At 43.2% G+C, this 26,743-nt stretch overlaps 1 protein-coding gene across 1 annotated transcript in view; it reads right to left on the reverse strand.

Annotated features, from left to right (window-relative positions):
• ARFGEF2 (ARF guanine nucleotide exchange factor 2) overlaps positions 1-26,743 on the reverse strand; it is a 557,551-nt gene that overhangs the window by 377,932 nt on the left and 152,876 nt on the right. Inside the window, exons 12-13 of the mRNA XM_069243445.1 lie at positions 9,357-9,496; positions 827-935 (exon numbers count right to left, since the gene is read on the reverse strand). Of these exons, the coding sequence (XP_069099546.1) occupies positions 827-935; positions 9,357-9,496 (249 nt within the window). The remainder of the gene's footprint in view (positions 1-826; positions 936-9,356; positions 9,497-26,743) is intronic.

Raw genomic sequence — 26,743 nt, forward strand, 5'->3', positions numbered from 1 at the left:
CCCTCGAATCCATATCAGGAGGATGTCAGCAGCATGCACCCACCCTCACCCCTGCCAACGAAGATACTCTCCCTCAATGTGCCAAGTCTCAACAGCCCGGTGGATGGTATTGTCCTTCTTAGAACAGAAATAGGTGGGGGCAGGCAAAGGAACATCTGCCTCCTACAGGATATGCATCTGAGCTCAGAGACTGGCACAGATTAAAATCCTGCTGTTACCCACATCAATATTTCTCCTCTAACCCCCAAGGCAGGAGGAGGGCCCCTCCTATTCTCACACCCCTTTAGGGGTATAATTGGGAAAACAAGTAGCCATAATAAGAGGCGCTACAAACTGTGACATGTATTAATATAGAGGACACAGTCAAAGGTAGAATTCTCAAGACCAAGGAAAAGAAGGTTTAATAGCAATACACTGGCTTTCCTCCAAAGCACCCACTGTACCAACCTGGATTAAAGATATGTCAGAATGAGTCTTAGCAAAAGAATGGCATATGAGTGAGTTAGGTATAGGCAAATAAACAGAAATGGATCTGGCAATGTGGACTGCGATGATAAATTTACTTGTAGAGCCAGTGGACAGATCCATCAAGTGTTGTATCCTCTCAGGTGGAGAGAGGGTTTATGAAGTGCAAAGAAAAGTAGAAAAGACATATGGAAAAGGTTACTCATAAGAAATACGACAAGAGACAGATTATGTTGATTTGTACATATGGTTGATGTGAATGATAAACAAGAACGACATGCACATTAATAAGTGTCACTTTGTCAGTGGCCCGCAAATTTACTTCATACATAGCTTAAGGGAAAAAGTAATAGAATCTTACCGAGACTGGTTTGATGGTTGGGGTTCACATACAAGTCTTTGCTCCACTCCACCATGCACTTTAAAATGGAGACTAAACATTCCAGGCCTTTCTTTCGTAGGCTTAATTCCTTAAGAAAAAAGTATGCACTTATCAACTAGAGATCTAACACTTGACAGTTTGCATGAACTCAGAGGGTTTGTAAATGGCTGGTGATGAACAATTTATACATTGTACACAAAAGCTTTGTTTAAAAAAATATACGATAAGACAAACTAATACCGAATATCAAACAATCTGGCTACTGTCTTAGATATGTTTACAATTTTTTGTCCTCCAACTGGAAGTCTCTTCAAAATGAACAAGTTACTTCAGACTGGATCAGGTGATTTTAGAAGCAGTGCTCCTGCACGTCGCTAGGTGGTATCATGCAACTCTGTGCTTGCTCCCTACCACCCTATAAGTAATGGAGCAGGTTTGATTAGAAGCAGCACCCTGTGCACGGATTTCAGTTTTGTACCTTTCCTTTCCTATGCCTTCAGATGTGTAAAGTGAACAATTGTTGGTACAGTGTCCATTCCTACACATTGTAAGTGCAGTGTGGCCATATAAAGTATATGGGCTGGGAGTTTGACATTACGAACTCCACCACTCCATAATGCCGTCACTGAAGTCTGGGAAGTTTGGTATCAAACCTCACAGCACAATAAAGCCACCCTGATGCCAGTGTCGGATTTATTGAAAAACCTTAGAGATGCCCCCTGTATTTTAGCCAAACTTCTAGTGCAGGACTAATCGGTCTGTGCCAGCCTGCCACTTCCAGACAAGTTTCTGACCACATGGGGTGAGAGCCTTTGTGCTCTCTGTGGCCAGAAACAAAGCCTGCACTGGGTGGAGGTGCTTCACACAGGAACTTTAACAACTGGTGGTGAGCCTCAAAGGCTCAGGCCTCTTGTTACAGTGCAGTATGGGCACTCCAGCTAGTGGAGATGTCCACCCTGGACAAAGCCCCACTTTTAGCATCAAGTCGGGCTGGAAAATTAAGGAAAATAAAGAGTGACCACTTCAGCTGGGACCACCCCTAAGGTGTCCAGAGCTGAAGTGACCCCCCCCCCCCTCTTGCAAAATCCTCCATCTTGGTTTGGAGGACAGGGACCAATAGGGTTAGGTCAGTGCCCCCCACCCTCACGGACAGTAGCCATTGGCTACTGCCCTCTGACCCCTGTAACACTCCTAAATCCAGAACATAAGGGCCCACCTGAGCTAGCTCGTCAGACCCCTGGCGACCTCAAGAAGAAGACAAGAAGAAAAAAGAAGGACTGCTAAGCTAACACCCAGCAGAGAAGACTGAAGACAAAAACTGACTTGGTCCCAGCACTACACACGTCTCCAGCTTCTAAAGCCTTGATACAAGAAGGGGACGCATCCTGCAGTACCAGCGACTTCTTAAAAAGCCTCAAGAGGACTCCCTGCACCCCAGAGGCCCAAGAATTCCTGTCGACAGCTGCCCTATCCAGAAAGAAACTCCAACAAAGGACTCCACAACCACCCCGGATCTGCGAGTCCTGCCCACTAAGCACCAGACGGCCACGTCCCGTGTCCAGGTGGCCCAATCGACTAGAGCTGGTCCCCAGGCAATTCTGACCTAGGGTCCACCCTGGGTTTACCCCTCCTGTCCAACATGATGCCTGCAGCCTGAATCATGAGGACCACCCTGACCGTAACAGAACTGGACGAAGATTCACAACACCTAAAGGTAGCCCTGCATCCGCAGCCCCCTGGCATTGGGGAATCAGATCTTCAGTGCAGCAACGTCCAGCAGTCAGCCCTCCTTCTTGTCCAGCCTTTGGTTTTCTAGAACTGACCCCTTGGTCTTCACTTGCATCTGCTTTGTGATCCCTGGGGTCCCCCTATAGGAAAGCATTGGGAGACCGGCACTGTGTTTGCACCCTGCTCCCGGCAGCCCCTGCGCGGCTGAGGTTGTGTGTTTGGTGGTGACCTGTGCCCCGCCCCTTACCCTCCTTTGCCTTTCTCCCTCCCCCCACCCCTGGCGCTCCTCTAAACCCCACAGGTCTGCCCTCCAAAGAACGGGTACTTACCTGCAAGCAGGCCTGATTCAGAGTGTCCCCAATCTCCACAGGAGCACATGTTAAATCTAGCTCAACTTTGACTTCTGCACCCAGCCGGCCCTGTGTTGCTGGTGGTGAGTGGGGTTAACCTGAGCCCCAAACTGTGGACGCCCTAATCCCCGGAGACTGGAACTGTAAGTCGTATACTTACCTCAAAACTGTGCTAATTTTTTTCCCTCCAGAACTGTTTTTAAAAATTGCACTGTGTCAACTTTTAAAACAGATTTGCTATTTTCTGCAAAACCATTTAACTTGCCAAACTGAAACAAAGTGATAGTGATACATATGTTGGATACTTACTTTCAACTGTACTTACCTGCAACTTGAATCTTGTGGTGCTAGAAGTAAAGTAACAAATTATATCAATGCTATATAAAAACAATTGGCCTGGAGTTAGTCATAGAGTGTGTGCTTCATTTAATGCCTGTGTGTGTACAACAAATGTTTTTCGCTAGCCTGTGATGAGCCTAACTGCTCGACCACACTACCGCAAAAGAGATCATTAATATTATCTACTTTAGCCTCTGTTAAGCCCTTGGGAACCCCTGGACTCTGGACACACTATATCTCATTTTGATATATTGTATACAGAGCCAGCTTCCTACACTGGTGAATCAGCAGTGGGGTCTGTGACTTTGTATTTGCTGTACTACTCAGCCAATACCTGATCACAGGACTAAGGGGGTTATTACAACTTTGGAGGAGGTGTTAATCCGTCCCAAAAGTGACAGTACAGTGACGGATATACCACCAGCCGTATTACGAGTTCCATAGGATATAATGGACTCGTAATACGGCTGGTGGTATATCCGTCACTTTACCGTCACTTTTGGGACAGATTAACACCTCCTCCAAAGTTGTAATAACCCCCTAAGTTCCAAAATTGCCTTTAGTAACTTGTTTTTTGAAATTGGCAATTTCTTCTAAATTTGTAAAAGTCCTGTTAATGCCCTGGTGAAGTCCCCTTTAACAATTCTTTTTTTAGATTTAAGTGTTATTTTAAGTTAGGGGTTAGTAACTATGGGCCAGATGTATCATTCTTCACAATAGCGATTACCTAATTGCGATTTTCAGCAAATCGCAATTAAGTAATCGCTTTTGGAATTCATGAAACTCCAGGAGTTTCATACTGCGATTCGCAAGGGCTCGCAAATGGACCTACCTCATTAATATGCATGAGATAGATCGCAATTTGCGAGCCACTGCGAATGGCTACAATCACAGAGATGGTGGCCTGTTGGGCTCAGCAGACCACCTTGTCTGTGATTGCTTTATTGAAAAGCAATCTTTTTGTTTTTTTTAAATGCAGCCCGTTATCCTTAAAGAAAAACGGGAAGTGGTTAAAAATGAAAAATTTGCTTTTTATTTTTTAACAGTACCACTGCCTGTTCTTAAAAAATGTTTTCGCATGCATTCACAAAGGGGAAAGGGTCCCTTGGGGACTCCTTCCTCTTTGCGAATGGGTTACCACCAATTTGAAATTGGTGGTAACTGCAATTGTTTTGCGACCGCATTCACGGTCACAAAACAATCATACATACCTCTGTGATTCGAAAATTAGGAAGGGACGCCCTTGACATGCCCCTTCCTAATACCGAATCGGTATGTAGATGCAAATCCAATTTTCGATTCGTTAACAAGTTACCGAATCGCAAATTGGACTTGTTACATACCAAAATACATTTTTGAGATCACAAAAATGTTTGATACGTCTGGCCCTAGAAGTAGTTTTTAGTTCCTAAAAGTAATCCTCAACTCTAGTAATATAATGAGCGGCTCAGAGGAAATGGTTGTGGGGCTCAACCTCACCCCTTACCTCCATCTCGGGATACGAGGGTTAAGGTCCCTCTGCAGGCTCAAAAACATTAAAACAGGTTCCAACCCTACCAAGGTCGAGCTTCAGGAGCTCCTGGCTGAGTATACAAGGGACAACCCTGCTGAGGAGAACGACCTCCCCTTAGATAGGGAAGATGATTGAGATGAGGAGGATGAACTCCGCAATCTCACTTAGCTCGGGAGACCAGGGCCCCAAGGCCCCTATCTCCAAGGATAGTGCTCACAGGATCTGGATTCTTCCAAGTCTAGTTCCTCTGGGAACTTTGAGGGCAGCCTCAATGAAGAGGACTTCCTTTTAGCAATGATGGCCAAAAGAAGAGCTCTGGAGCAACAGCTACTAGCTATAGAGAGGGAGAGAACAGAAATGGGCTTAGCACCCATTAATGGTGGCAGCAATATAAACAGGGCCAGAGAGCACTCTGATGGCCTAAAACTCCCCACAGGGATTGTCTCTAAATATGAAGAAGGTGATTGCATCACCAAGTGGTTCACAGCTTTTGAGAGAGCTTGTGCAACCAGAAAACTAAACAAATCTCATTAGGGAGCTCTCCATTGGGAACTGTTTACTGGTAAGTGTAGGGATAGGCTCCCCACATTCAGTGGTGCAGATGCTGAATCCTATGACAACATGAAGGCTACCATGATTGTGGGTTTTTGATTCACCACTGAGTACAGAATTAGGTTAAGGGGGGCTCAAAATACAAGGAGCCAGTCCTGGGTTGATTTTGTAGACTACTCTCTGGAAACACTAGATGGCTGGATAACTGGCAGTGGAGTGCATGACTATGATGGGCTTTATATATTGTTTATGAAAGAACATATTTTACGTAGCTGCATCAATGACAAGATGCATCAACATCTGGTAGACCTAGGTCCAATGTCTCCCCAAGAACTGAGAAAGAAGGCAGACCACTAGGTCAAAACCAGGGAGACCAAGACTTCCACTGTGGGTGACCAAAAGAAAGACACCAAAGGACAGAAGCAAAGAGTCTTCACAAGGGCCCTAAAAACTGGACAGGAGGGTGGGCCCAGAGTCTCTTCACAGTTCTCACATGGGTATAACGGTAAAAACTTTGATCCCAAAAAGGCCTGGTGTCACAACTGAAAACAGCATGGACACCAAACTGGAGACTTGGCCTGTCCCAAAAAAATGACCCTAGCACTGCTCCAGTTAGCACTGGTATATCCAGTCTCCAGGTGGAATTGGCAGTGTGCCCAGAGCAAATCAGGGTCCACAATGAAGCTACTTTAGTCTCTGAGGGTGGGGTAGATGTTGCCACAATTGCTGTCTGGCCCCCTAACATGCAAAAATACAGACAGCACCTCTTGATTAATGGGTCAAAGGTAGACGCCCTGAGGAACACAGGTGCCAGTGTCACCATGGTGACAGAGAAACTGGTTTCCTCATGACAGTATTTGGGTGGAGAAACATATCCAGTTACTAATAATGTAGCTAAGGTTCATCCCATGGCTATGGCAACCTTAGAATGGGAAGGAGATACTAGCCTGAAACATGTAGTGGTCTCTTCAGCAATCCAGTAGAATGCTTGCTAGTGAATGTCCTAGAGTCCTCAGCTTGGGCTGCAGTAGAACTCAAAACTCATGCAGCCATGCTGGGAATCCCTGAACTGGTGTGTGCAAAAACAGGACCACAAAGTTGAGAACACAGGGTGAAAAAGAAGAGTGGGAGCCTGAAATAATGGCCCAACCTTCCAAGAGAAAAGGCAAGAAGACTAGGGGACCAGCTTCTGAGCAGCAAAAGAAAAAAGACCTTCTTCTCAGGAGGAAGTTTTATCCTCTGAGGAAAGTGAGTCTATGGAGCTGGAACCATACCAGGTAGAGCTCTTGGGCCTAGGGGGACCCTCAAGGGAACAGCTGTGCCAGGGACAAAAAACTTGTCCCACTCTTAAAGGCCTGAGGCAGCAAGCAGCTGCACAAGAAAGGGAGGTATCAGTGGCACCCACTGGGTCTACTGGGAAGATGGACTCCTACACACTAAGGCCAGAGACCCCAAATCTGGTGCAACCAGGAGAGTTGTAGTGCTTCAACAGTTTAGAGAGTTTAACCTAACTTTGGCCCATGACATCCCCCTAGGTGGGCATCTGGGACATACAAAAACATGGAGTAGGCTTGTCAGCCATTTCTATTGGCCCAATATGTCCCAGAAGGAGCTTTGTAACTCCTGTGTCACCTCCCAAGCCAGTGGTCAGGAAGGTGGCCACCCAAAGCCCCCAATCATTCCACTTCCTGTGGTGGGCGTTCCCTATGACAGGGTTGGTGTAGACTTTATGGGTCCACGTGAGTCATCCACAGCCTCAGGGATTGGAATCAGTACATACTGGTAGTGGATCATGCTACCAGATACCTTGAAGCAATTCCCCTCAGGGGATGCAGTAGCCAAGGCCCTGATAGGTATTTTATTTGAATCAAAGTAGGGTTTCCTAAGGAGGTGGTTTCTGACAGAGGTACGAACTTCATGTCAGCTTACCTAAAACACTTGTGGAATGAGTGTGGGGTGACTTATAAGTTCAACACACCATACCATCCACAAACCACTGGACTTGTTGAGAGATTCAACAAGCCATTGAAGGGCATGATCATGGGGCTCCATGAAAAACTCAAAAGGAGATGGGATGTCCTCCTGCCATGCCTGCTTTTCGCTTACAGAGAGGTGCCTGAGAAGGGAGCTGGGTTTTACCCATTAAAACTTCTGTTTGGCCACCCTGTAAGGGGACCACTTGCACTTGTAAAGGATGGCTGGGAGAGACTCCTCAATGAGCCTAAACAAGATGTGGTGGACTATGTGCTTGGCCTCCGCTCAAGGATGGCTGAGTACATGGAAGGCAGTGGTAAGACCAAAAGGCTGAAATGGTAGAATTCAAACCAAGGTAGAAGGTACGGGTTCTGGAGCCTGTGGCTCACAGGGCACCTAAGGACCAATGGAGAAGCCCTTACCCTATCCTAGAGAAAAAGAGTGAGGTCACCTACTTGGTAGAAAGGGGCACCAGCAGGACACCCAAAAGGGTTTTCATTTATTCCAAACTTAAATCAACCATACATGGAACACTTGTGTTAACAGTAGTCTTCTTTGAACAATCATAATAATTAACAAAATTGCTTTACCTATTACTGCATACATAATTCTTTATTGACTCAATGAATGCTTCTTAAATGGTTTACATCTGATCACCATCATGTTCTTAATTTTTCCAAAAGAACACTGAACATAAAAACATTATCACTGTTTCTACTAATTAAGCTCCAAGATTCAACTACCTACTCCACAACATTTGGGAGTGGCATCCAAATGGGCTCTACAAAGACGAATCCTTGAGAGAACACCCCAGCTTCTGATTTAAGAAATCCTACTTTGTTAAGGATTAATCTATGTATTCGCCTGTCGATGAGTATAACTCTAAATTAAAAAGTATATGACTAGGAATAGCCAAAAATTCTCAATTTTGCAGTTCTGATCTTACACATAAGGGTATGGATAAGCAGATATGTTGAGACATTCCATTAACCATGAAGCCCTGGATGCAACCCGACTCCAGCTACTGGTGACTTCAGGAGTCTGAACCTCTCAAATACAAATTGGATATCATCATTTGCAGGTAACAGCTTTTTTATAGTTTGTTCAGAAATGAGAAGGAGATTCTAGTTATAAATTGGCACAAAAATTGGAGATGGCTAAATTAATATATTGTATTAGCTGTTTATTAGAAACTAAGAAGAAATAGTTTGTGAACAAAAGGGATCAATTTGAAGTTATAGATTTGACAATATGAATTGCATTGTTACACAACATATCATGTTAAGTATAATTACAGAGGACAACTATTACTACCATAATGGTCTGTTGACGCTGGCTGCTGGTTCAGACCAGGAGTGTACCACTGCTCAAGAACACCAGTAAAGTGGAGAATTGAGTAACTCGGTAGAATGAATGGTAGCCCAACAATGCACCCTTGGCTACTATAGGACTATGACGTTTATAGCATAAAATTGTAAGATACTAAATACAGCATTAATTAAGAGAACTGACCATTTTTAAGGTGAAAGTGGTGTAGCAGACTGCTAAATTACTCTTCTGCTTTACTGCTCACTAACTACAGCAAACCATGAAAAAGGTGGACTGTTCCTCTGCTAACAAACAGATACTGAGAAAAGTATGGTAGTTTTAGCCTAAGGGACACCTCACTGCCTCTCTTTTGATAGCATATATATATACACATTTATAATACAAGTTTAAAATATATTTTAAAAGTAGAAAGAGGCTTGACTAGAAGCTGCACAGCTATCTTCATACAAGGTTGCTGAAGTCCAGAAAGTACTTTGCAACAGTACGCATCAGCAGAGATGATCTCTTTTCATAAGGCACATGTTCTGACTGGTTATCAGCGGTGCCCTTCATGGGCTAAAATAGGTGATCCAACTGCTTTCCCTCTGTTTTTTTAATACATATCCATGTCAGAGATCAGACTTAGTAGAATTATATATGCAAACTTCTAACATGTTTTTGAATACCTAAATATATCTCCATAACAGCAGAGGCCCCAAAATATTACAAAACATGCAGAGTTTACCTGAAGGGGTGTCATTCCAAGTTCATGTCCACTGCGCCCCTGAGCAATTTTAGACAAGTCATTTACAAGGCGTTCGAAAATATTAGCAGCGTTTAAATCACAGTCGTAGTTAATATAAATATCCACAACACACTGGGCATCTGAAATTAAAAAAAGACAGCATTAAACTTGGTGTGAATGCATAAATGAAAATGCATATGCTGTACAACAGTTAGCAAAAATAAGAATGTAAGAACATTCCAAATGGCTCAGTATGGCTTGAACGTCAAGATGGCAGTTGCGCTCTAAGAGTGCTCCGGAGCCCTGCATCATCCGCTCCAGGTCTGCCATCACCAGAGACCATGAATACTGCCACCCCATGTCTCATCTGCGGGGACATGCTACGATCTGACCCGAGCTGAGTGACCGCTGCCTCGCGGAGTCAGACCCCCGAGAGAGGGCCTTCCTGGGCAGGGAACGGCACCTGCGGCGAGGGTGGCCTGCACTGCGGCTGGGCCGCGGCCTCATCCCTAGCCACTTTGAGCGCAGGTCCACTCAGGCAGCGGGTCCAGGCGGTGCTGATCCTAGAACCCAGCCCCTGTGGAAGGGACCCCTAGCAGGGTGTGGGGTGCCCATTCCCCCCAGCCATTCAGGCAAGGACTCCAGGAGACAACTCTGCCGGGGACCCGAGAGTGGCGGGAGTTAGGAACAGGATGCTGGCCTGAGGCTCCTCCACCCTTGTGTCGCCCTGCAACCAGGCCCATCCTGTGATTGGAGGGTATCCTGCTGCATCAACTGGAGTCAGGGGGGCGCAAAAGGAGCAGAGGCTGGGCCCTCGAGTCAAAGGAACCTTGCAGCCATCTGGGACCTGAAAGGAGGTGATCTATTGATGCAAACACTTTGTCTCCGATGTTGATGGCTGACTCACACCCTAAAGCATGGAGTCTACAACTCCATTCCTGTAATCGGTTTTGGTTTTAACTTTCTGGGTGATAGATACTTCAGGGCTGGAAATATTGGGGGGGGGGGGGGGGGGGGTTGGGGTGTTGTGGGGAATGGGCAATGTTTTGTTCTGCTTTCTGTTTTAGGTTTTCACAAAGTACTTGACTATAGGACAGTGCCGATGCAACAAGACACATCTGCTACACTACATCATACACTTTGACCCTGCAAGCTTGCCACAGAATACATTGCACCAAAGTCCAATCCAGGCATTCGCTCATGGGGGAAGAGGATTCTGGTGCCTCCTCTCCCTGCTTACACTCTTCCTCTCCACGCACAAGACATGACATTCCGAGTTCTCTCGTGGAATACTAATGGACTGCTGGATTGCATAAAACGTGCTGCTGTTCTTAGTTATGCACAACGAATCTCCGCAGAGATCCTGATGCTCCAGGAAACTCACCTCTTAGGCACCAAAAGCCTTTTTTGGGCCCGCAAAGTATTTGATAGAGTCTTTCACGCATGCTTCATCCGAGGGTCAGGTGGAATGCTCACGCTGTTGTGTTTCTCCTTCCCCATGGGGGTGAATCGAGAGGTGAGACCTCCCCACACAAGTGAGATACCTTGCCATCAAGGGCACAGTGAAGGGTCAACCCATCGTGATGGTCACTGCCTATGCCCCTCCAACATCCCAAGGTGCCTTCCTTCAAGAACAGTCTGCAATCCTGCTGTCCCTCCCGTCGAGGCTGACCATTATTGGCGGCGACTTTAACGTGGTTCTGGTCCCTGAAAATGATGCCACCATCCACTGTCGACAGCTCGCCAGGAAGATGCCAGATGGCTCACGGACTGGACCACTGCCTTGGGCCTCTGTGACGTTTGGCAGGTATAACACCCTTGTCACACCCAATTTACTCATACCTCTGGAACCCACCATACTCATTCCAGGATTGCCCTGATTCTTCTGCAAGCCCTAGATTACCCCAAGGTGACTAATGTTCAAATCCTACCTAGAGGTATATCCGCCCACATCCCTGTCTTCCTCCACCTCGGTGCCCCGAAGGGAGGACAACGCCCCATGTGGAGGCTAAATGCATGTTTTATTCAAGATAAGACCTTTACCCGCACCCTGGGTGAAGATATACAAGTGTACTTTCAGGATAATGCAGGACCCGTAGACTTGGCCGGTACACTTTGGGCTGCAGGAAAAGTGACGATCCGAGGTCATACTAGAGGGCGGATTCGAGCACTGGAGCACACCCACCTATTCTGCATTTCATACCTCGAGGCACGTGCCCTTCGCTTAGAAAGTAATCAACCTACCGATTTCCAGGGAGAGGTCACAGAGAGGTTTGGAGAAATACTGACACCTCACCTGCTCGCCCTATAGGAGAACATCACAAAAGAGAAAATGACAGGTAGGGACAAATTAAATCCTAAGTTATACGAACAGTCATTAATTCTGTTACCCTTGAGTTTATTTCTTTCTCATATTTATTTAAAAAAAGATTTTGTAGTAAAAAATGATCTATGGTTGTATAATACAAAACTTAATACACATTACATAAATAGACCGTTACTCACAATACTCACAAATAAACCACAGTGAAAAAAACAACCAAAAGTGGTGCCCTACATACTTGAATAGTGGTCACTATTGCGTAACTCCACATGTGATCCACTTCTATTAACTAAAGCAATGGGCTTTTCATGCACTAAACTATCAACGTCTTGTGTATTTCTTTCACACAAGCGTGATATAGTGCATTTTAAGTCTTTACAATATAGTCCATTATTCGGCAAGCCCAATGCACTTGCAATGAAACGAAGTCAACGCGTTTCAGCCTACTGATTTAGGGCCTCATCAGGACTGGAGAAGGGCAATAATAATTTTGTAGGAGAACAAACGGAGGAAACAAATCTCTTTTACTGTCTCTCGTCCTCAAGCGGTGGGCCAAGCTGCTATTGCTTGTTTTAACCGAAGTAGACCAGCGAGGCTCATACCAGCCACCGGGTACGGCGTATCCTGGTGCCACTTTCTTTTTCGGCAAGACTGCCTCGGAACGCGTCTTCCGTGTGTAGGTCGTTGCTAAGAGACGTCGCCCTATAGGAGAAGGCAGAGAAGAATGGCTCCTCCCCCCCAAAGCTAGACACAGCCACTATAGCAGTCACCTCTAAACATTAACCACCCTCCACTTCTTGCACGAATTACCCACCCCCCCCAATCTCCCTGAATAAGGGAAAAGTCAAAATTCTTGCCACCTTATTAGTCACTCAACTCAGGGCGGTCCTTAGCACACATCTACCCAGATTGACCAATGTGGCTTTATGACGGCCCAAAGTACATGTCACAGCCTACGCGATCTCCACGTTGCCCTTCACCAAAACCACCAACTGATGACCCACCTGGCACTGCTTTTTATTGATTTTGAAAAAGGCTTTGATTCAGTGGATTGGGTGTACCTGAGACACGTGCTGAGACGTGCTGGAGTTGGACCCCGCTTCAGAAGGCTCATCCAGTTCCTGTACACTAACCTTTCTGCATGGGTTCAAATGAATGGAGTACTATCCTTGGGCTTTCCTATCAGGAGAGGAATGCCACAGGGATGCTCCTGTCTCCACCCCCGCCTCTTCGTGCTGGCCACTGAACCCCTGGCATGTCTCTTCCAGTGAGATGCACGGATGGAGGATGAATGACAATCACGAGGACCGCGTCGCGCTGTACGTGGATGACATCCTTCTATACATGCTGGACCCTCAAGTTAGCGGCCTTCGCTGCATCCATATACTTCACCACTTTGGAGGCTTTTCTGGACTCCGGATTGATTCCGACCAAGTCAGTGCTGATTCCACTGGGCGCAGCAAGAGACTGCTTTGACTGGCAGGACACCATCCCCATCAGACATCTTAGCTTTCGTTACCTAGGCATCTGGGTGGCGTTTCACCCACAGCTCACCTGGTCCCTGAATACGGGAACAATAACTAAAAAGGCGCAAGAAGACCTTACTAAATGGCAAACCCTGCCACTAAATGTGATGGCAAGAATAGCAGTGTATAGGATGATGATCTTGCCAAGATTCCCATCTGCATACCAGAACTACACCAGCCCCATCCCGAGAGCCTGGTTCTGAACTCTGGACAGAACGGTGACCTCCTTTCTATGGAGGGTGTCAAAGTCATGCCCACTGCTGGCGAACCTTGTTTGATAGAGACCTGGGCATGGACAATATGCACTTGTACTATCTTGCTTCCCAGCTATCAAAGATTGGTTTACATCGGGGGTGGTCGGACCCGGCCTACTACCTGGAAGTTTTGATGCCGGGGTTCCACCAAATCTTAGTCCTGATGTATGGTTCCCCAATTCCAGTCGTAGTCCCGACAGTGACAACGGTGGTCTTCATATCCTGGTGAGCATCTCTGAGGCATACTCAATTAAATGGTCGCCTTACCCAACAGACCCCCTTGTGGCATAGAAGTTGGCTAGGTGAAGTGGCGGCATTGAAAGAATTTAAGGGTTGGGACTCAATAGGCATTCCTTTACTTGGAGATATGTGGGCTTGATCTCATATGTGATCCTTCCAAGATCTTCGAGATGCTTACACGCTTACAAACACACAATTCTACAGATATTTGCAACTGCGCTTCGCTCTCCAGGCACACATGACCAGCAAAGACCCACTCCTCGAGTTCAGCCCGGTGGAGGCCAAATTACAGATGGGTGCAATAGGCGAGGGGGGACGTCCCAAATTTACCATACTCTGGTAATTAACTCCCCGTGGACCCTTGACCACCTCCGGGCTCGATGGGAGGGGTGGCTGGGACCGATGGACGATGCGGACTGGTGAGATGCATTGATGGCTCCCAGGGCTCTTCCCATCTCCTCAAGGCTGCGCCTGATACAGGTGTATTATCTTTACTGCACATACATGGCTCTGACTTGCCAGTTTCACACAGGAATCTTACCTTTACCTGCTTGTCCACGCTGTAGGCAGGAACCAGCAGATTTTTAATATGGTATGGTCCTGTCACCGCAAAGTGGCAGAGTTGACCGATGTTGTGGGGTGGCAAGTATGGCTCTCACCCTTACTGATTTTGCTGGGGGTGATGGAGGGCCCGGGTGGCTCAAGGTCAGCCAGGTCTTTCCTAGGAGTTGCACTTCTTGTGGCCAAGCACAATATAGAAGCTGGATGGAACAACCCTGTTGCCCCAACCAAGTCGCATTGGCGGAGAGGAGTGGACTGGTGTGCTTAACAGGAAAACCTGTGTATGCGGCCCAGGGATGTCCTAAAAAACAAACAAGGTAGAGTGTGGGGTACACAGCTGGGTCAAGTGGGATGAGAATAATCTTTAACAGATCATGACTTTTAAGGACTCAAATGCCATCTATAATATATGTCACTGTGGTTAACACAATCTGTATATTGCTCAGAATGGTGTTGTGACCAACGTGAAGTACAGAACATGTTGACCTGGTTCCTAAAAAAAAAAGGAAAAAAAAAGCAATAAAAATAGGTTTGTAAAAAAAACAAATAAAACATTGCAAATAGTGCTAAATAAGGAAAGAGGGAGAAAGAAAGGGATATTTGGGATTAGAACATTGTGAAAGGTTCTAACATATATAAATAATAATAACTTCCATTTGGGAGTGGTTGGTGTGCCTAGCGCATACAGTTTATACTAAGGGCCACAGATATGAATATGGCTGTAGAATGGCCAGATGGGATGGCATCGTGTTGAAAATCTGTAATGTCCAGGACCAATTTGTTTGGGAAGTCAAATTGTGTGCCAGGTGTTGGGTGCTGGAGCCCAAAGCAAACGTTGTGGGGATAGTAAAGTGGGTTTTGAGGATGAACAAAGTAGATAATTTAAGTTTTGGTTGAGTTCCATATGAGGGAGCATCTGTGGCTCATCTGCAAACAGGTGGTAGGACAGTCCTAATATGTAGCTGACTTTTCTGAGAGATAGCTTACTGAGAGCTTAAAAGTGGACCCTTGGCCGCACATTGGGGCTGTAAACAAGGAGACAGAGACTCCGGTGTTGTTTAATGAAAGAGGATATCTATTATTAGATAGATCCATACAATTGCGGGCAGCTACTCGCCAAAATCTCCGGCTCACCGGCACGGGCGCCCTCAACTGCCTCTCTGCCCTCAACATTCTAAATTGAGCAGAAAAGACAGCGCTGAGGCACCACAAGTCCTTATGGACATCAGCCATAGATAGATATAACAAATACCTTGATGAGGGTTGTCTGAATCGATTGGAAAAGGTGGAATCTTGAGTAAAGTAGGTCTGGGAGATTGAAGGGGGTGGTAGGAAGCAGCGATATAGTTTGATGCATTTGAAAATCAAGAATTCTGGACTAGTGGGGCAAGAGAGACAGATCAGTAGCTGTAGTGTAGCTCGGTCAATGTGGGGTTCACGAGTAGGGGGCTGTTACAGTGGTTTGGAAGTAGAGAGACTATATGCTAGAGGGAAAAGCTACTTGTAATCCTAGTTATGCATCGTAGGAATCTACAATTGCACCATAAAAATTAGAATATTCCAGCCTACATGCAGAAATATCAGCTAGTTTTAACAGCACACACGACAACAGGTCTAAATGGTGAAAGTGTGGCATTATTAAATGCAAATATTCTGACCTTCGCCGGTCTTGAGTCTGTCTCAAAGTGGTAAAACCTATTTAAGTGGACCATAGAAGGAAAAATTGTTCCAACTTTCTGTCTTTTTAAGTCTTCCAGTAAAATCTTAGTCCCCGAAAAATATTAGGAATGGAGAGATATTTCTGCTGGTGAGGTATATTCTTCAGGAATACAGAAAGAGAAATGAAGGGCTTGCACAAAAACTAGAGACCACAATAAGGGAAGCCAAGTATGGAATACCGAGCATGGATTAATGGGTACATTTTATTAAGTAAGAGAGAGCAGAATAGAGCAATCCTGAAAGCTGTCTTTCAAGGCTAATGATACTGTAATTAAAATTTAATTTGAGTCAAATGGAGGACTCATCAACTTGAATAGTACTAAAATAACCTTTTCTGTGGAGAAACTGTTATCTATTAGGAGCGAATAATTTTTTCAATACTGTCAAGAAATCCTTTAGAAGGTATTTAGCAGACAAGGATGTTTAAGACTGGCTGTTTCAGATATACAGTTAATGCTGCAAGGAGTATCTTAATGGAAGCAAACTTCAGCACTGATCTGGCATGATAAAGAAGATGGGGTAGTACTGCCTTTTTGCTGTCAAGTGATGGGGTCAAGATTCTGAGGCTGGCATCAGATGTAGGAATCTTCCCACTTAAAGGCATATGGTGTTCTAGGAGCTGGGCTCTTTGCTTACTCAAAATTTCTATAAAGAATTGAACATGTGGTATGAAGCACTTTCTGTAGTTTGAACAATAACTTTAGAGAACATGTAACACTCCTATGCGCCCTCTCTGACCTCTGGAGACCGCCTGTGTACCACCACTGTCTCAGTCATTCTGGATCAATGGGGGTCATGTTGCCATGGAGCATCTCAATAGGTAGTATCAGGTAAAATGGCAGAGAAGTGTACAGAAACATTCCTGTTGAAAGAGCACTCCCCATCTATCCTGGCTTTTGGAACCTGGATGCAAAGCTGGATATTGTTTCATTTTTAGCCTGGTAAACATGTCTAATTGGTAAGCTTCACTTTAGCAATACATCCAGAAGAAGGTTGTCCATGACCTGTTCCTGATTATATTGATTTTATATATTTGCATGTCTGAATGAGGGTTTCATCCCTAAGAGATGCACCACTTGAATCAATAGGTTCACTGGAGAAAACATCTCCATATTGACTGGGCTTTCAGCAACAATGCTCACAGCATTGTGCGCCTTCTTGCTCTTTTGTGCAATTAAGCATTGTTGGTCTAGGTTAAGTTACTGGCCACATTCAGAAATGGAGGGATTGAATTGAGGGTTAGATGTACATTCAATGAGCTCTGGAAGATATGTATTACTGAGTTTCTCTCCCATGTGACTGAGACTAGGAACCATCATATTTACAAGGCCTTGGAATTCCTGCAAGGATGCAACTGTGACTACCCTCCCGGTGAGAACGTCTTGGTAAACAGCAACTCCCTAGACAAAAACACCCTGCAGGCACCACCATATGGGAAAAGGATATGCAGTACCTGTGACATCTTTTGCTCGTCTTCCCAACTATTTCCTCTTTGGCACCAATGAACCTTTAAGCACTGCTACAGAAAACTTATAGTTAATAATGCAATCAAGACATAATGGCACAATGATATTTGCCTCTTGTGTGGAGTCTTAAGAAAACACTTTATCTTGGCATTATTCAGAAGTAACCTCAGGAAGGTCAACAAATGAAATTTAGTGGATGTTGTACGAAACTGATATGGAGTCCCAGGCACCTGAGAAGTTGTATTGTGGTACCTGTGAAGGTGCTGCACATTGCTGGCCTTGAATAACCAGTATCATTAAGGTAAATAAAAAACTGCTGTTGAACCACCATCACCATGATTTGCTTTCGGGAATGGGAGTTTCAGGCTTCAGGTCTAACTGGTGATACTGTACTGAAAATGATACTTTCGTACAACAAACTGCAGGAATCTAATGTGCTTCTTTGGAAATAGGATTCAAAATATGAATGTTGCAGACCTACTGCACACACCCAAGCCATCAATTTGAGTTGAGGGCAAATGTTATGAATTTCTCCATTTAAAAGTCCCTTTTAATGTTTTTCAGATATAGGATGAGTGTGCACTTTTTTATCAGTCAATTGGAGTCCCTAGATCGGTCTTTGGACAAAATATAGAATTTTACATATCTATATTTTAAATATCAAGATACAGAACTGTTAGAAAAGAATATTGTGATACAAAAATATTGTGCTGCAGAAATATAGTTGACAAGAAGGTAAGTCATTTTGTTTTAAAAATATCTGTGTTCTTATTATCGTTTTCCATAGTATAGTAGTAAACAATATCAATTTCTAATTATCTTTGTGTTTTAGCTCATACATTAATTGTATATTGTATATGTTAAATATTGTTTGTATAATTGTTGACAATATTTTTAAATATACTTGTAATTTTAAATGCTATATATTTTACATTTAATTTTTAATAGTAATTTATAGTGTCATAGGTTGCAGTGGCGGCTGGTGAAATGTGAAAGTGGTGGGGCGTAAAAGTTGGGGATGACTGTTGTGCCACGAATGATCGAACTGTGTGATCCTGGGCAGAGACTGCAACTATGTGTAATGATTCAGTTGCATGAGACGACAGCTTTTATTAACAACTCATCTGCTTTACTGTGCAGGCTTGTGCCAATTACTTTTGTCATTCCAATATGGTTTATTGGTACACCATAATAAAATGTAAATAAGGACACACAAAAAAATTGCTTTCACACTTATGATCACAAGTGTTACAGCTCTAGCCTTGACCACTATCATAATTTCGGACAGAAGACCGGTGTTAATGAGGCAGTATGTGATAATGTGGTCTCTCTGATGATGTTCTGTAATTTCAGTTATTGTAGGCTCCTCTCACAAGCCATATGACAGAGACTCATTTCACGGCTTGGGCAGGTGGAGCTTCCATCTATGTCTGAGGCCACTGCAAAGGATAAACAGTGAAATATTTCACCATCCAATCACAAGATTAGTTATCTCTATCAATCCACGGTCACAACAATTTCCCACTGCCTATATGTTTCCACTTATCTATTTGGGAGTGGGTGTGAATGCCATAAGTTCTGTCCCTTCTCGCAGAAAATGGAGTAGAAATGGCATTAAGTAAATGAGTTATTTTCAAATTACTCATTTTATGAAGGCTCATATTTATTAGGAAAATTCTCAATTCCAAGATAGTTACTTAATTAGTTTTGATCTGCACTCAAATATATCAATGCGTCATTTTTGCACCCACAGGTGAAGAAACACGATGCACTGTTTGAATACGGGTGTGAAATACAATGCGTCCCGTACCAGAATTCTATCAGTTTCGATCCATACCATTTTATCAAAAGTGCACCACTACTGCAAACTTAAAAAGCCTAACATGCAAGATATAGTCCGGTATATTCGACGATGGAGTGCTTCCCTTTTGATTTCTGCACAACGCCAGAGACTGTTCAATACAGCTGCCATCTGTCTGCTTCCTATTGCCCAGCTGTAATTCTCAATTGCAGGCAATAGTCACCAACAGTGGCAGCCGGCAGCTTTGGGAGGGGGGCGGGCAGGGCACGCACACACACAAACACACAGGCTCATTCTTTCACACACAGACACGCACGCACGCACACTCATCCATTAACAACACTCATTCCATTCAAACATACACGCACGCACCAAACATTAATTTGACAAGATCACACACATTCATTCTTTCACACACGCACGCACTCACATCCATTAACAACCACACACACACACACACACACACACACACCCCCCTTTAGCCTCCAGGTCCCAGGAGGGTTGGGACTGCTGCCTGCCCTCACTGGCTGACCTGAGGTCAGCCAATGAGGGAAGGCAGCAGTCCCAGCTTTGTCACAGAGTGGGATGGGGTCAGTGAGACTGCTGACCCCACCCCACTCTGTGACGAAGTGTCACTGATTGACACTCGCCCTGTGCACTTCAGGGCTTAAACCTGAAGCGCCCAGGGAGAGTGTCAATGGGTGGCGCTTTTCTCGTCATCCAGGGGAGGGCCTCGAGGCACCTTTGCTGGGCCGAGGAGGTCACGCCCATAGGGGTCGTGATCTCCTCAGCCCAGCAAAGTTCAGCTCAGGCAGCCAGGAGTCTGCGCAAATCGCGCATGTCTGCTCCTGGCTGCCTGACCTGAACATGAAGAGTGTCTGTCAGGCTGACTTTTGTTCTGCCTGACAGACACTCTTCATGGGGTGGGGGGGGAGTGGCCCCTCCGCCCTAAAGGACGGGCCGCCACTGATAGGTTGTGAGGTTTGTAGGGGTACAGGGAGGGAAGTTAATTAAATATAATTAACAATTCATTATTTATATATTATTAATTAGGTAATATGTGCTGTTATATTTATTAGTTATATATTAGGTGTGGGTCACAGGGCTTGCAAGAGTATAGGGCGTGTAGTTAAATAACTAATAACTAAATGTTAATGTATTAACAGTTGTTTAATTAATTATTGATGTAAATTGTGTAATTATATTTTTAAGTTATAATTAGGGTGTGGGTTGTTGGGTTTGTAGGGTGGAAAGTTAATTAAGTAATTGAATATTTAATTATTAATATGTTTGTTAATTATGTAACTTATATAATTATATATTTTTAATTATTTATTAGGAGAAGGTTGTTGGGTTTATAGGGGATAGGGTGGAAAGTTAAAGTAATAATTGGTTATGATTTAATTATTAATTTACTACTAATATTTTTATAGATTGTTAATTATGTAACTTGTAAAATAATGATATGTTTTAAATTACATATTAGGAGCAGGTTGTTAGGTTTGTAGGGGTATAGGGTGGGAAATGAAATGATAATAAACGAATCTTGTAAATTATGCAAATTATGAAATTATAATAGTTTTTCATTATATATTAAGTGAGGGCTGTTGTGTCTGTATGGGCACAGGCTGGGAAATACCATTATTCATTTATTAATAATTAGTTAATTGAATATTAAATATGTAAATTGTGTTATACTTATTTAGTTTAGTTATATTTCAAGTGTGGGCTGCTAGATTTGTCGGAGTATAGTGTGGGAACTTAAATAAAAAAAAATGAAATATTATTTAATTCATATTTAATCGCTACCAGTTTTTAATAATTGTACATTTTTTAATTGCTTTTAAATTTTATTTATACAATTTTCCTAATAAATGCTTTATCTTTCTGGTCAACTAAAGGGTTTATTAAAATATGTTGTTTTTGAACTGAAGTACTTTCCCACAGACTGGCGTAGGAATAGAAAATGTAACCCTTTCCAAGTCCGATGCTTTCCCTTCTGCTGTTCAGATTGGAGTGCGAATAGTAATTTTTACCCATCCAAATACCAACATTTTTCCCTACTGTTGCAGAGATTGGAGTGGGAGTAGAACATTTTTCCTCTCCAAATTTCAATACTTTCCCTACTTTTACACATATTGGAGTGGGAAATGTAAATTTTACCTCTCTGAAGTTTACCCCTTTCCTTACTGTTGCACAGAATGGAGTGGAAACAGTAAATTTTACCCCTTTGAATTCCAAAACTTTCCCTACTGTTTGCAAAGAGGGGAGTGAGAATAGTTATTTTTTCTCTTGGAATTCCAACACTTTCCCTAGTGTTGCATGGTCTAGAGTGGGAATAGTAAATCTGCCCCCTCCAGAGTCTAACGCTTTCCCTACTGGTGCACAGATTGCAGTGGGAATAGTAACTTTTACCCCTTTGAATGCCAACACTTTCCCTACTCCTGCACAGGCTGGAGTGGGAATAGTACATTTTACCACTCAAAATTCCAACACTTTCTCTACTTTTGCAGTCTTGAGTGGGAATTGTAAATATTACCCTTCAAAAGAGCAAGGCTTTCCCTACTGTTGCACAGACTGGAGTGGGAATAGTAAACTTTACCCCTCCAAATTCCAACGCTTTCCATACTGTTGTACACACTGGAGTGGGATTAGTAAATATTACCCCATCCAATGCCAATGTGTAGCCTACTGTTGTACAGACTGGAGTGGGAATATTTAATTTAACCCTTCTGAATTCCAATGTTTTCCTTACTGTTGTACACACTGGAGTGGGATTAGTAAATTTTACACCTCCAAAGTCCAACTCTTTCCTTGCTGTTGAACATATTAGAGTGGGAATAGTAAATTATAGCCCTCTGAATTTTAACACTTTCCCTACTGTTTGGGAAGTTATTAAATGTTTTGTATTTGATATTTTTTTTTTAATGCTTTGTCATAGTAATAAATTGGTAAAAATATAAAAAATGTGCTATAATAGGAAAGATATTTTGTAAAACGTAAAACAACAATATAATGCAAAATATAGTTTAATAATAGTATGTTATGTGTATGTACATATAAACATACCCATGTATTTATGGGGGTATGTGGTATATATTTAGTATTAAATGTTACTTACATTTATGTAATATACATTACATTTATGTTATGTATTAAAGTACTTATGATTTACTATTTTAAACTACAAATGTTGATTGAAAAACTATATTTTTATATTATTTTTAATTATATTAGTGTGAAACCATACATTTGATGTTTGTACTTACAATTATTAGTATAGGAAAACAATATTTGTAGCATTGATATTGGACATGATATTTGCGTGTCATGATGTAATCGATATTATGGCAATCATTCCCTTGAATTGAGAGCTGGACGAAGTGGAAAAAGGCCCTTCCCTTTCTGCTCAATTCTGCCAATCTTTTCTCCTCAGACCTTATAGCTTTTATAGGAGATTAATTCCCTTCCAGTCCTTCAGTATCATCTTAGACATACTCTGAAAAAATTCTAACTACCTGACTGTGTGTGATGATGGGGAAACACCACCACCACAAATAATTAGCTCAATGGAAGCTTTTTCCACTACCACAGACGGGGTACTTTTAAAACAGCATCGGAATGGGAAAAAAAGCCTTGGAAAACCTGACAAGGTTATCGAAAATGAAATGAACGTTTAGATGTCAAAATCTTTGAGTGAAACCAAAGACGTCTGGAAAAGTGAAAAAATGATTTTTTAAAAAGGAAGGGAAAACCTTAAGCATTCAGGGTGGTAAACGTAGCTCCACACTCTGCAGTTGTTCAGTGCGCATTTAAAAATAACTTCAAATTTTCACCATTCCGACTGAAGTTGCTTTATTATAAAACTGTTTCAAAAGGTGGACTGCTACTACATCTAATGCAACACATTGTTGCTCACTGTATCAGCGACTACATCATAGGAACTACATTAAAAATACTTTATTAAAAAAACATAAGGGCAGCATCTAGGGGAATCTGATCCTTCAACACTGTCATTTCCTATGGTGTAGTGAGTCACTATATAGAGACCAGCAACTGTTCTTGGATCCCTGCTAATGTAGGAGAATATTATTATGTTTATGACTATCAATTATGAACCTGCGCTGAAGAAAGGAGCTGTGTGTAAAGGGGTGTGCTGTTAGAAAGGGTGGGCTGTAGGACTCGGTAAGGGGCTGCAAGGAGCTGGAGGAAGAGACATAAGCTAATCCCTTCGAGAATGGGAATGATTTTGACTTAGGCTTTTTTGTTAGAATGGCTCAACTGGATGAGCAGGGGTGGAGGGTCTAGTGGTGAGAAGGGAAATCAGGAGTGCCCTAAAGCTAGTGAGTGAGAGGATCCAATAGTGCTTGAGAATAGCACAGATGAGTAAAAGGCCATATCATTTGGGAGGAGCAAGTAGCAGCATACAATATTAAAATTATATTAACAGCGTAACAAAAACAAAACACCTGGCATATGATTCAACAGAGATGTACCTCTCCTGTGATATTTTGCAGCTGCATTTGGCCTCCAATAAATATGGTGATTTTAGGGCAGGAAAAACTTCTGCTTCACATTTGCAGAAAGTAGTTTTTTAATGTTGTAATTAACAAGACCATTTTTATCGACATGAAGGTGTAAACATAATAGATGTTAGTATTAATCAATTTAAATGGTCCTACAATTTCATGACCCAAAAAGGGCAAAAAGCGGAGTAAGTTAGCATTGCCAAGATTCAAACAAATAACCAGCAGCTCACACCACCAGATGACCGCACAACCCACTGGGCTAATTGCTGGCTGTAGGAAACTGGGTTCTTGCTGCAGTTATCCTCCCACTTTATGTCCCATTTTTAGCTGTTGGTTTTCTACCCTGAAAGTGCGCTGAGGCCTGCCAAACAGAACTCAGTCCCCATGCATTCTCCTTAAAACAACATGATGTTTAATTGTAACACAAATGGCAAAGGACTTTAGCATCCATGTAAGTCCCTAGTAAATTGTGTCCTGGTACCTAGGGCATGGGTACTAAAGAGGGTCCCTAAGGCCTGCAGCATATCTTATGCCACCCTAAGGGAACCCCACACAGATTCTACAAACACTGCCATTGCAGGCTGCATGACAAGGTACCCACCATGAAATGAAAATGTGGCATGGCACACTCTTGTGTGGGACGCCAAAGTCACTGCATTTAATATAATTAAGTCACTCCCTACAGCAGACCTTTGAGCTCTAAGGCAGGGTGCACTATATTTATGTGAGGGCACATCTACCTGAGCAGATATGCCACTGTAATGTCTAGTTCCACTTCTAGATATCACAAGTGAAGAAGCCATCTAAAAGTATGTACTGGGCACTGGTCAAAACGAGTTACCCAGCTACATAATGGCTTTGTTGAATGATATGGTGTTTAGTATCAAATACCTCCAGGGATGTGGAATTCCTATCGCCCGACGCCCGGGACATCTTGTTTGGGGTCAAGGGCAACAAGATTTTATGTTTACTTTGTCCTTGGGACAAGCAGACCCAACCCTCAGCAGCACAAACCCTTTGGCTGCCTGTTTACAGAGAGTGGAACTCTCTGCAGTTGAGGTAATGTGTTTCCAAGAGATAATGCTGTTCGAACTTGTATTTATGGTTCATTATTTGAAAACCTTCATTATTAGGGTGAGTGCTGTAAATAAATGTTTTAATGTCACACTTCACTACTGACGTTGGTTCCAGTACAAAAAAAAAAAAACGTGTATACACATGTTTGAAAAGTTTAGGCTATGAGGCTAAGTATAATGCTCCCAGAATGCTCTCTGATTATATGCAAATAAAGTGTCATTTAGTAAAATGTTTTGATGCATGCTAGTATTTCCCAAAAATATTTCTAATGGAAAATCAGTGTAACCATTTTCAACACGATTATGGGAAGCATTAAAATAAACAAACACTGACAAAGCCAACTGATCTGACATATTTGTATAAGTCTTTTAGTTTCATCAATGCGTGTCTTGTTTTGACATGGCTTTTGTAACACTTTATTGTTGTGGGAGCTACCAGGTCCTCAACATTGTAACAAACACTGGCAAAAAAACCCCAAAACTTTTTTGAACTCTAAAAGCACATGTTGCCACCAGTGGCATAACAAAGGCCCCGCAGCCGCCCTCCAGGGGGCCCCTTCAGCACAGCACCTGCCCTGAGAGAGTCTGGAGAGGGGGCTCCTCTATGTTCTTTGCAAAGGGGCACCCTCCAGTTTCATTACGTCACTGATTGCCACTGTAGTTCCTGACACTGAACAAAACTACTTTGTGTGCCAATATGCTCCTTGTGGAAGAGAAGAATGCGATCACTCACAGTAAAGCCAGCCGAAAGAGAGAGAAATAGAAGTTTAATAAAAACAAAATGTCTTTGTTAACACCAGACCTAATTAGGGACCAAGACCCACATGTAGGTAGCTTTTTGCATGTCGCAAACAGCAACGTGCAAAAAGCACATTGCGATGCACAAACCCAGTTTTGCGATTCGGTAACCTGGTTACCGAATCGCAAAACGGGTTTGTGACTCGCAATTAGGAAGGGGTGTTCCCTTCCTAATTGCGACTCGCAGTGCAATGTAGGATTGTTTTGCGAATGCGGGCGCAAACCAATCTCAGTTTGCACCCATTTCAAATGGGTGCTAACACTTTCACAAAAGGGAAGGGGTCCCTCTGGGACCCCTTCCCCATTGTGAATGTCACTGTAAACATTTTTTCAGAGCAGGCAGTGGTCCTGCGGAACACTGCCTGCTCTGAAAAAATGAAACGAAAACGTTTCATTTTTCGTTTTTGTAATGCATCTCGTTTTCCTTTAAGGAAAACGGGCAGCATTACAAAAAAAAAAAAAAAAAAAAACTGCTTTATTGAAAAGCAGTCACAGACATGGTGGTCTGCTGTCTCCAGCAGGCCACCATCCCTGTGAGGCCGCCATTCGCAAGGGGGTCGCAAATTGCGACCCACCTCATGATTATTCATGAGGTGAACATTTGCGAAGCCCTTGCGAATCACAGATGGTGTCAGGGAAACCATCCTACATTCGGATTTGCGACTCGCAATTTGCGGGTCACAAATCTGAACCTACCTACATGTGGCCCCAAATTCTTAAAGAAAGTCACAAAAGTGCACCCATGGTATAGTGTCGTACCCCTATAAAATAGTTGTGAACTGTATTTTAGCATGGATAAATACGCATGTGTAGATTTGCTCATGTGAAAATCTATTGAGCATTTGCAAGTTCATTTTCCCTCCAGCCACTTTCTTCCCAACCCTGGAAGAAGCCCTAATTCTGCCATTGTCAGGAGTAAATGTCCAACCTTTCTTATTATGGGAAAATATTAGAGAGAAGCTGGTGAAAATCTTTAAAACATGCAGGTTAGTAGGTTTGCAGACTCAAAGGCATTCCAGCCCTGGAACTATTGCTTACTGCTTCCTCCAGCCCCAGTATGCAGATCTGCAGAAAGGTGGAAAAATAAGGAAATT

This window comes from Pleurodeles waltl, chromosome 7 (genome assembly GCF_031143425.1).
Source record: "Pleurodeles waltl isolate 20211129_DDA chromosome 7, aPleWal1.hap1.20221129, whole genome shotgun sequence".
NCBI lineage: Eukaryota > Metazoa > Chordata > Amphibia > Caudata > Salamandridae > Pleurodeles > Pleurodeles waltl.